The 12163-nt window shown below is 44.7% G+C and overlaps 1 protein-coding gene across 4 annotated transcripts in view; it reads right to left on the bottom strand.

The window, feature by feature from the left end:
* Positions 1 to 12163, bottom strand: part of CHD7 (chromodomain helicase DNA binding protein 7) — a 193022-nt gene that overhangs the window by 78300 nt on the left and 102559 nt on the right. For all 4 annotated transcript variants that reach the window (XM_060393435.1, XM_027972980.2, XM_027972981.2 and 1 more), the window contains one exon: positions 10236 to 10666. In XM_060393435.1, the coding sequence (XP_060249418.1) occupies positions 10236 to 10666 (431 nt within the window). The remainder of the gene's footprint in view (positions 1 to 10235; positions 10667 to 12163) is intronic.

Below are 12163 nucleotides of genomic sequence, written 5' to 3'. Positions count from 1 at the left end.
GAAAGCGAAGTACTGTGTGTGTCTTTTTCTCCAAATATCCTGTAAGCTCAAGAAGGAACTGTGTCTTATTTATCTCTGTATTCCTCATGTCTGGTCAGGTGAGGTTAGCTGAGTGATTTAATTAAACAGTAAAAGTAACAGGGAAAACAACAAACACCTACACAGTCCGGACTATCTGCAGCTCAAGCTCTCTGGTTGCTAATGCATTTACGATAACCCCACATAGATTCTATCTTTATGAAGCTCAGTAAAGTGAGGCTAAAGTACTACCCAAATAGAGAGAAACCTAGCAATGCCTCAAACCCTGTACATCTTTATACTTCCCCTCTGTACTCACAAAAGTTCTTCCATTTCCTGATCCTTATCGCCCATCATTACTGGCGCGGCCGAGATGTAGGACTGCCCCCTCGTGAAGCTGGGCGGGCCCCTGTATTCTTGGAAAGGTGACTTCTTTCTGGGGATGCTGCTGGCGGATGGCAGGGCCGCTGTCCCTCCACCAGCTTTACTCACATGTCACGTTTGACCATGAGAGGCAGGTCATGGTGGTGGGCAGAAAGATGTGCTCAGGGGCCAATGGCTAAGTGACGCTTAGGTCACCTTGACAGACCAAGCTCTAAAGTTCTGTTCCCTGCCCCATGTGATCAAAGCCTGCACCACCCTGATGAGAACTCTGAGAAATAAGTGGTGGGTTCAGAGAGGAGGGATTTACAGGAGGGGATCAGCCCTTCAGAAGGATGGTATTCAGCGTGTGGCTGTAAGAGTTCACAGCCATGGGCCAAGGGATGGTCCCTGGAAAGGGGCTGGACACACAAATCCCAGCTTGGATATAGCACATGAACAATGAAGATTTTCTTTGGTGAGAAACAGTACAGGTTTTTTAAACAAGACTTTTATGCAAAGGACCAGGACTTAGAGGAAAGCCAGCTAGCTGCCCTGGTTTGTTACAGAGTATAAACATCGATTAACATTAGCCTAAGGATCTAAGTCCTCCAAGGAAAGAAAGTTTGAAAAGGAACCATATTGTGGAACCAAATGGGATCAGAGGAATAGAGTCAGCTAGTGAAGCAGCTGAACAGCAGAAGGGATTCACCACACAGACCCTCAGACAGGACACGCTGGCGAAGGACCTCCTCACATTGGGAAAAATCAACCGTGAGGTTTGTGAACATTAAACAGGCCTGTTTTCAGGAAATCAAGCCAAAGTGTCACACGACTACTGTCTTTTAGGAGAACAAAGAGTATTGAAACATATCCTTATATTTTACATACTCAAAAGGCTTTTCCATAAGAAACCGAATGTCATAGATGAGAAGTGAGCAACGTTCGTGGTGCAGGAAGGGTGTGACTTGTCATGATTCAGAAAGATCACATATGACACAATCCCTGAGCCACGAGGGTTGCAGGCTCAAGGCTGGTAGGAGGAAGGCTTCTGGCCTCTCAGCACATCTTCCTCTGAGTTTTTAAACAATAAAAAATAAAATTAAAAGATAAAGAGGAAAATTTAAAAAAAGAGCAAGATAAAGGACTGAAAGTTCAAAAGGACCAATGAGGGCAACATAACATGTGATATATCATGAAGTAAGGCCAACTCAATAAAATAAAAATGTTAAAGTCCTAAGATGTTTAAAAATTTTTATTTAATAGCTAAACTAGGATGTGATAAAAATGCAAGACACAGAATAAACTAATGAGGTAAGCGTGCAGACAAATTCTGCGTGACAGACAAGAAAACCATACATCAACACTTTCATAAGAGGCCATCAGGGTTCCCTGGACCAAGGGCCCAGTGGTGGTCAGCAGCCAGTCCCAATGCTTGAGACTCCCCGCAAGGAGAGTACCAGGGTGGGATGGGAGGACTGGAGCTAGGGCCCCTTTGCCCACAACCTCCCAGCAATTGGCCCTCAGGTGCTGAGCCAGCCCCAACTACTCCTCAACGCCACCCACAAATTCTTCATCCCACGCTCCTGTTTGAGAAAGAGAAAGTTAGGAGAGCTGAGAAGTGAACGAGAGGGAATTAGAGAAAAGAATTCTGTTTTACTTCTGAACAATAAACTTCAATGACAATCAATAAACTTTTTAAGTTATTGATTATTTATTAACTTATTACTTTAAGTAGCTTTTAGAGCATCAACTACCCCCAAAGTACCTTAACTGTGCTAAATTTCTAAAAAGGGAATAGCAAAGAAGGATGGGAAAGATACAGAAACCTAACCTGCTTTCATTTAAAATATCTATTTCAGACTCAATACCGCTCACCCTTGTATCTTACGATCAAACTGTCCAAAACGGTCAAAGCAGTTACACACTCAGCCTAGTAAGCAGCCATCCCAGGACCCGCCTGGCTCCAGAGCCCAGGTCCTGGGGAAAACCTCTCCTGGTGAATGTCTTCTGTTACTTGGACTCATCCCTGGGCAGGTTCCAATAACATCAGAACTCTGTTCTAAGGAGGGGCTTCCCTGGTGGCTCAGATGGTTAAGAATCTGCCTGCAATGCAGGAGACCCGTCCTGGGTCAGGAAGACCCCCTGAAGAAGGCAATGGCTACCCACTCCAGTATCCTTACCTGGAGAATCCCATGGACTGAGAAGCCTGGTGGGCTATAGTCCATGGGGTCGCAAAGAGGTGGACCCAACTGAGTAACTAACACTGCACTCTGTCCTGAGGAGAGCTCCAGCTGACCATTTTATAAAGAAGAATGTTGAAAAAAAAAAAAAAAGAAATGAAACAGAAAGTACAGCAGAAAGTCCTCCTGAAAGAGCTAAACCCGTTTTTAATGTTGAATAGATTCTAGGTGTTGGGGAAAAGAAAGAAAAAAAAAGACATCAGGCAGTCACAAATTATCACCGAAAGACTAAAGGTTACTGAGTTTTATGGACTGAATCAATGAGGGCTTCCCTAGTGGCTCAGTTAGTAAAGAGATCGCCTGCAAGGCAGAAGACCCAGGTTCAATCCCTGGGTCAACAATATCCCCTGGAGAAGGAAATGGCAACCCACTCCAGTATTCTTGCCTGGTAATAATCCCATGGACAGAGAAGCCTGGTGGGCTATAATCCACGGGGTTGCAAAGAGTCAGACACAACTGAGGGACTAAACCACCATCAGAAGTAAGACGGAAGCAAAGTCTAGTAAGCTAATGTGTCATCGGATACCAGAAGCTCAGCAAACATCAGCATCAGCCTGCGGCTCTGCCTGGCACTGAGACACAGTGCAAAGGACTGGGCACACCACTCGTCACACGCTAGGGCAGAAAGCAGGCCTTTCACTGCCCTTCTACCATGGGATATTCTTCCAAGAGCCAGACAGCAGGGCCGGTATTTGGCAGCTTGTGCCAAGTCCTAAGATGCTTGTCTGTTTCATGAGCAGCATTCCCACGACCAGGACAGGGACAGTGTGGGTGGCGGTAGCAGCCAGACCCCAACTCCCCTAGATTCAAGAGCATCTTCTCTGATGCACCAGGTGGCTAAAGTCAACCCTGGAGATGGGCAGCCCACTCTCGATGTAACTGGGTGAGGTCCAGAGGTGGAGAATTAGGCTCAGCAAATTTAAGGCCCATGAGGAAAAAAAGAATAAATCTCACCACCCACCCAGACAGGAGAGGCAGAACTCCCACGACATTACACTGTTCCTACAGGAATCAGGGTACACATAAAATTAGTCATCTAATGGAAGTTCAAGGGTGTTGTTTTTCTAAAATTAAAAGACAGAGATCGAGAGACGGAGAAATCAGTGTCTTTTTTCTTAATCCTATACCTTCCAGTTCCCTATTCGACATTGAGAGCTCAGTCACACAGGCATCTATGGGGAGGATAGCCGATGCAAGGACTGGCCTCTCACGTGCCTGATGCTCTCACAGTGGCTTTGCATCCAACATCCCACGGCGGCCTTTGGGCAGAAAACAACTAGCAGGGAGTGCTTTACATATCACGTGACAGGTTCAGCATCCATACAAAACTTCACACTTCTCAAAAATGTTTGTTTCATAACCATAGAAATCTTTTAACAATAATTTTGGCACTAGTGGTAAAGAACCCGCCTGCCAATACAGGAGACTTAAGAGATACCGAGTTGGATCCCTGGGTTGGAAAGAGCCTCTGGAGAAGGAAAAGGCAACCCACTCCAGAATTCCTGCCTGGAGAATCCCCACAGACAGAGGAGCCTGGAGGTCTACAGTCCATGGGGTCGCAAAGAATCTGACACGACTGAAGTGACTTAGCATGCACACATGATTCCTCCTGCTCCTCATCTTCCAACTCTGACATCACCACCATGTCTCCTATGCCCCACCCTAAAACCCCACTTAGGAAAGACTTCAGAGGAATGCGTCTCCAGGAAAACCACCTTTCACACCCATCCCTCTGCCTTCTAGGGCCTCCTCATCTCTCCTCTGATGGGTGCAGTGGGACCTACTGCACCTCCCCCACACAGACCACAATGCCAGCAGGCCTTCACTCTTGAATTCCGCTGCAGCTCACTGGACAGGCAGGCCAAACTCCCAGCAGGTCCAGTGTGGTCCATGCCTGCACTCAGCCCAGAGCATGAGTCAGCAGAACTTCTGTTAAGGGTCAGTGTTGCAGGGCCTCCCGTCCCCAGTAAGTGTAAACGGACTCAGGTACTGTCAGACGTCAGTCTGTACTGAAAAACAGCTGACCACTCTCTCTCCCTGCTTGTCTTCATTTAAGATAAACCAGAAGGGGGAAATGTCATAATGTGGCCTGTCACTGGCACAGGAAAGGATCCCAGGTGGTTCTACTGAAGGAAAGAAGGATTTGGGATTAAGGAGACCCCATGGACATGTTTGCTCTCTTCTGACTTCTGAGTCCTTTTGGCTTCCAAGGAGGTCTTATTGGTAAGGAACTTGCCTGCCAATGCAGGAGACATGAGACATGGGTTTGATATCTGGGTCAGGAAGATCCCCTGGAGGAGGAAATGGCAACCCATTACAGTATTCTTGCTTGGAGAATCCCATGGACAGAGGAGCCTGGCCGGCTACAGTCCATGGGGTTGCAAAGAGTCGGACATGACTGAGCACATACATGGCCCGTTTATCAAAGAGAAGACAATCTTTGAGATTAGCAGGTAAGGGGGTACCTGGCCACACCTCTGTCCCAGAGCTTGGAGTACTGACCAGGAGCAGACAGTGCAGGCCCGTGGGCAGGCAGATCGCATGATGTTCATGAGAAGTTCTTAATCCTCACCAACACCGAAAGGGCTCAACAGTCCCTTTGTGACCACATGCTAGAGAAACCTATACCCATTTGAGGCACAGCATCTAAAACAGCTAATTCCGTCTGAACAGCTATTCAGTGTCTTAGGTCAAAACCAAGTCACAGCATGTGAGTAGAAGAAAGAAAAAATAAACAGAAGAAGAGCTGCTGGCTTAATTCAGTTTACCCGATGGGGAGATACCTATCAAGCAATTCTGTACTTATTAGTAAAATGAGTTTAATGGTTTGTTTTGTGTGCAAATAATTCTACGTGTTTCAGAGCACACTATAAAATATGTATTAGTTGGTTGAAATACATCACCATTGGGCTTGCTGACTGAATGACTGAATAAAAGTATTTCTCAGGTAAATGTTGCTACTCTCCAGGATCATAATTGAGAAGATAGTATCTGATAAGCTACAGTTGTTAGAAGAAAGTCACAGCATAAATATTAATGAAAGTGTCGTATGCAAAAAAATAGTTTACGTGTTTACTTAATATATCTTTCTAAAACAAGAACAGTATGGTTGCTTTCCACTTTAAAATATCTTCACTCTTAATCGAGAAGTAGCATTTTTAGCTTCCTACTAACTTTAATACTTGGGGGGAGGGGCGCAGAGAGGGGAGCAAGGAGTCAGATGAATTCCTAGAAACTGCACCAGAAGCGAATCTCCATGGCTTCTTTGAACTGAAGCTTCAACAGTCAAGTCACACCCTTTGGCCAAGTTCCCTTCTTTATGTACATTCAAAGAATCTTTATATAGCTAAACGCACTACTAAATCCTTCAAAGTCATTCAAAGGAAGCACTTCCTCCAAATTCTCCCTTTGCACAAGGCCCAGGCACACACAACAGAAAACGCATTGAAGGGAAGGCCACAAATCCTCGAATTTCAGCTCCGTGACCCCTTCCGTATGCAAAAGAGTACCCTTTCCAAGCGACAAATGTCTGAGCCCTTATTTTCAATATTATCTGACAATATTAGAAGACTATAAAGACACCTGGAGAGCTCACAGGAAAAACATGTGGAAAAATATATATTTAAGGTAAAATGGAAAGGGGGAAGAAAGATATAGCTCCAACTAGAAAAGAGGAATATGGCCTGTACTTTTTTTTCCCCGTCATTAAGATATTAAGTGACTCTTTCTGAAATGCTGACATCTTTTTCTGTTTCCCTACTGTTCTATTTTGCAGGGTTTCCCTGGTGACTCAGCAGTGAAAGAATATGCCTGCAATGCAGGAGATGCAGGTTCGATCCCTGGGTCAGGAAGATCCCCTGGAGAAGGAAGTGACAACCCACTCCAGTATTTTTGCCTGGGAAATCTCATGAATAGAGGAGCCCAAGGGGCTAAATTCCATGAGCTCGCAAGAGTCAGACGTGATGACCCAACCACCACCACTGTATGTAACAGCTTCTGGACAGTTCTTTTAGGTTCCCCTGAATAGGCAAGACAGATTCAATCATATGTTGTTGCCCAAAGGGCCAGTTTGCTGGGAATGGCCACAAATTTAAGCCTCAGAGACTCAAAGGAATGAAGTGGGAGGACAGGTTGAGAGAATGAAGCCGTGGAAGCACACAGGAAAACTGGTCCCCCTGAAGACAACCATCCTTTCTCACGTGCTATGTTAGCACAAGTGTGTCAATGACGCAAAGCCAGTTCTCTGCTGCCTGGACACAATGCAGACCACTAACGGGTCACTGCTGTCACCAGACACTCAGAGCATGAGCTTGTTACCAGAAATCTTGCGAGTGACGCAGTAGAGAGGGCCAAACGGGAGAGATGTGAGCGGTTCTACAGTAACTGTTTCCTTCCATTTCTGTTTATCCCTTCTGTTCCAGCCCTCTGTAGGAGAATTATTTTCTGTATAAACAAATTCATCAAGTTAACTTATTCAAGGATGGAAATAACTGGTATCACATAACGTTCTGCAAAACAAAATTGCCACTGCTGTATTCCAGGGCTTACAGCAACCTGCTTCAGCAATTCAACCCCAGCACTGACATAACCCAAACCTCCCATTACCTTCATCACTGCATATTCAATTTACATAATTATTCTGCTATGCTATTCAGAATTTACATGCAGTTGTGTGCAATCTGCTTATCCTTGCTTGGGGGACACTTTTTCCTTCCTAGCCTTAAACAAGACCACAACTCGAGTGTCTCTGTTCACCTGACCAGCAGAAACACTGCAGCTCCACAAAACAATAGGTTGGCTGGTTAATTAAGAATGACACTCCCTGTTCGGTTACCATATTCTCAGACAGCCACGCTCACCAGACCATCAACAACAGGAAAACCTCTCTCAGGCATGTCCTCACCACACTTCATCCTAAGTCGGCAAGTGGCCGGTTAAGAAGTCAAGTCACTGGTGGCCCTCCTGGTGGCCCCCCATGTCTCCAGGGCATGCCCCCTCCCCACTGGCATTCTCCAGATACTACAGTAGGGCTCCCATCAGTTACTGTCACACCACTTGGGGGAGAACAATTGTCACCTATGGCACCCATTGACAGAGACTACTAGTCACAAGAAGAAAAAAAAAGTACTAGGCTTTCTTCTTGGGAGAAGATAATCACACACCTTCCTCCTGCTGAAAGCATGTGACTCTAGGGCACGGCTGCCACTCAGTCTCAACCATGCTGACCGCTCCCTATGCACGGACACACACGTCAGGCTGGGTGGCCAAGGCCACAGATGAGCATCACCGAAGGGTCTTCTGAAGATAAGGGCACAGTCTGTACCTGCACCAAGGAGGTGGGGGAGGGGCCTGGAAAGTCTGAATTTGATGCTCCAAGCTCCTAATGGTTGTTTATGGCAACTAGGGACATTTCAACAAGTTTCACTGTTAAAACAAAATAATTTAGTATCTTCCCCAACCTTGGAGAAGGAAACAGCAACCCACTCCAATAATCTTACCTGAAACATCCATGGACAGAGGAGCCTGGCAGGCTACAGTCCATGGGTTCACACACTGTAGCGAGTAGAATAGGACATGACTTAGCAACTAAACAACGTATCCTACATGGCCTAAGGATGTGCTAAAGTACATTTTTAAAGACAGGGTCAGTCTGAGGTAGACTGAGAGCTTCAAAGAACACAGCTGGGAATTGATGACCAGTATCCAAGATAGAGTGGGGTTTTTTAAATCAATTATTACCATTAGGTAATAAACTCAAAACACTAAGATAAAAATTGAAGACAGATATATTTTGAGGCTAGTTTTGGTGATATATTTTCTGAACTCCAGAAAACTTCTTGAGACCACACACTCTTTTACATTTTAAGTTAAAAAAAAAAACTTTCTTTTTAGATTTTGCAGAAATAAAGCACATGCCTCTTCCTACCAAAAGCACAACACTCAGATTTAAGCAACTATATTTTTAAAACCCCCTTCATAAATCAGACCGAAATTCTAACAGCATCCTCTTGGCTCACATCCCTGTCTTAACACAGTACCTGCAAATAGTAAGCCCCCAATAAAATAATTCTTAAGTAAATGAAAACGAAACTTATAATGGATTGTGAGTTTAGAAGAGTGTTTGTACAGAGGAAAAAAATAAAGGCTTTCAATTAAGAAACCACATACCAAGGCATCAAAGAATGCTCGTAAGTAAATGCAAACATCAAGTTACCTATCAGACCCGATTATTGAATATATGGTTCTCCATATGACCCGATTATTTAATATATGGTTCTCCATATCTACAAGGAAGTGGTCCCAGGATCCTGGCAGATACCAGAATCCAAGGATACTCAAGTCCCTTGTGGAGGGCGAACTGTAACTCGGTTATTTGGGCACCATATATAGCGCTGACAACAAAAGGTTTTCTTTTAAGTACTATGATTCAAATTTACACTACAGAATAACGCATTGGGTTGTTTAGATATTTTCAGCGGAAGTTGAAAATCCCAGTTTGTCCTTCCGCTCTGCAGCATCTCTCTAGCCACAGAAACCACACCCTCTTTGTGTACCTGCTCCTGATACACAGGATCGCCCACAAGCCCAAGGCTGCCTGGCCCGCGAGCTTGCGATGCGGGGATCCAGCGCCCTCAGCCTCAGGGCTGACTACGCGTGTGCGCCACAGGCATGCACACTCACACGTGGGGGGTTACGGGGGCGGGGGGGGGGTGCGTATTTTCTACACGAGTTTTACAAACAGGTTCGGGGTAACCAAGTCTGACCATACTTCCATCTGGAAACTATATTTTATAACATGAGCCATATTCTGAAAAATAGATTCAGATGTTTGGAACTGGTTCAGAACAGTTGTAAGAAATGTTCAGTACAAATGAAAAAAATTAGTCTTCAATGTCCTTTCCTCTCAGTTTTTCTTACTGAATAAATAAGCCTCCTGGGGGGGTCAGAGAGTCGGTGGGGAAGTACGGAGGGGAAGGAGGGCGTGTAGGAGGCTTTTCCCCTAGAACCTAAACTACATGGTCCTACCCGAGGCATATCTAATGGGTAACTGCTCTTTGATTTGTCCCATGTCGCCCGCTAGGATCTCCACCCTGCCCCTGGAAGGCTCACTCTGCCTGCCAAACGGGGAGAATTAATTCTCCTGTTTCAACTTCTGGGAAGCAGGACTGAAAAGCCTGCTGAAATATAGTGACTCACCTGGCTTCTATAATCCTTCTTACCCAGTTTGGCATTGTTGCTGAAAATGAGGTTGGTGGTCTAAGCTTACAAAAAATTATGCTGGTAACCTGGTTCTATTTGTTAAATGCCAGGTTTTCATAAAAATATAAGTCAGTGATTTTAAATAAGAAACTATTCTTCACCCAGTAACATTTCTAAAAATCTACCACCCGAATCAACAACTCATAATAATGGGAGTCCTAAATTTTAGAATGCGTTAACACCTTCACTTGTTAGTTTGGGTGTGAGAGAAAGAAGCTTAACAGTAAGGACAAAAATCAGAGTGATCCCCACCCTTGAGCTGCCCCCTCTCCCCCCCCCACATCCCACAGGTTGTAACTGTTTGGTGCTTGTGTCTCTACTGTTTGGTGGCGGGTGTTTCTGCCCGCAGCCTACCTTGACTTTTTGCTGGATTTGGGTTTTGGCGTGGCAGTTTTTACTTTCTTTTCCTTTGGCTCTTTGGGAATCTTAGGGGCTTTCGGGGTCTTGGGTTCCTTGGGCTCTTTTTTCTCCTTGGGTTCTTTCAGTTCCTTGGGATCTTTTTTTGCCTTCGGCCTTTTCTTTTTCTTTTTCTCTTCTTGGGACCCGTCTAGTGAGTTCCTGTTTAGTTCTTGGTTATCAACCCCACCAGGGAAGTCATCTTTACCAAAGTTTTTACTGGGATCCTCTGCAACAATGTGGTTGTTCTTCTTTTTCTTCTTCTTTTGCTGTGGCTGCTGTTCTATCGATGGCAGGTAATCATCACTCTTCACTAGCTGAGCGTTCGGTCCACTAACCTGAGTCATATCCGGCACTGGTTTCTCTAGAAAGGGCTCCGATGGAGAATGCTAAGAGACACAAATAGGAATTGAAATTAGTTTATCATTCTTCGTAGTTTAGAAAGGAACTGAAAGTTAGTGCTGATAGTTCTCAAACTTACTCTACACTCAAGGCAGCAAACTTAATCCACTATACAGTTGTGAAACTTATCATTTTGTCTCATCCAAAAAAAACCAGATTTCTTCAACAAGAAAGCTTTTAAATGAATAGAGTTAAAGTGAGCAACTTAGTCATAGAGTTAAAAAAAAAAATTCTGTTCAGGAGAGAAAATTTCTCATTCAATTTAAAGACACTTTCCATGTCCTTAGCACCTGTGTAGGAACTGATGAAGGAGGAAACAGCAGCAAAAGCTAAGCCACAAAGATGGAATTCGAGTGGAATTCTCCCCATGCAGGAAAGGGAAATTAAAGATGGATAATCAAGTCACTTTTAAAACCAGCAGGCAAACTGAGCACCGTAAGAATCAGATATTGTGAAAGTTTGAAGTCCGAGTATAAACACCCAAATCTTATACAGTACAAGTCATTTCTAATTTAAATGACATTCAAATGTCAAATTAAAAGCATATATGCCAGCTTATATGTGGACAGGACTTCCCTCATAGTTCAGTCGGTAAAGAATCTGCCTGCAATGCAGGAGACCCAGGTTCAATTCCTGGTTTGGGAAGATCCCCTAGAGAAGGAAATGGCAACTCACTCCATTATTCTTGCTTGGAGAAACCCATGGACAGAGGAGCCTGGCAGGCTACAGTTTATAGAGTTTCAAGAGTCTAACACAACTGAGCAACTAAGCACACACATACCAGCTGAATAATTTGGGGTTGGTTAGATTTCTGGTACTGATAGGCAAGGAAGATAATGTTTTTATTAAGCGATTAAAGCTTCACATTTCCAAATCTCACACAGAGGAAGGGAGGGAAGAAGGGAGGCAGGGGCAGAGAGAGTAAGAGATTCCCCCAAACAGTCAATCTGACATGACTGGCAGATTTTTTTTTTTTTTTTTTTGGCAGGAGATTTTTAACATCCACTAGGACTGTATCCCGGAGAAGGCAATGGCACCCCACTCCAGTACTCTTGCCTGGAAAACCCCATGGATGGAGGAGCCTGGTAGGCTTCAGTCCATAGGGTCACAAAGAGTCGGACAAGACTTGAGTGACTTCACTTTCACTTTTCACTTTCATGCATGGAGAAGGAAACGGGAGCCCATTCCAGTGTTCTTGCCTGGAGAATCCCGAGGATGGTAGAGCCTGGTGGGCTGCCGTCTATGGGGTCGCGCAGAGTCAGACAAGGCTGACGCGACTTAGCAGCAGCAGGACCATATCCAGAGATGGTCTTAAATACTGTGGAGAATACCAACACTTGGGACAGGATGCTGACAACAGGGATAGAGGACAACCTGTCTCCACTGTAAACTATGACATCTAATGCACCTTTACATTTCAACGCAATCCTTGAAAAGGTTACATCTGCAAGCGTCATTCATTTTCTGCCTTTTTCGTATGCTTC

This window comes from Ovis aries, chromosome 9 (assembly GCF_016772045.2).
Source record: "Ovis aries strain OAR_USU_Benz2616 breed Rambouillet chromosome 9, ARS-UI_Ramb_v3.0, whole genome shotgun sequence".
Taxonomy (NCBI): domain Eukaryota; kingdom Metazoa; phylum Chordata; class Mammalia; order Artiodactyla; family Bovidae; genus Ovis; species Ovis aries.
The sequence above is the reverse complement of the archived record's forward strand: the minus strand, read 5'-3'. Positions and strand labels throughout refer to the sequence as shown.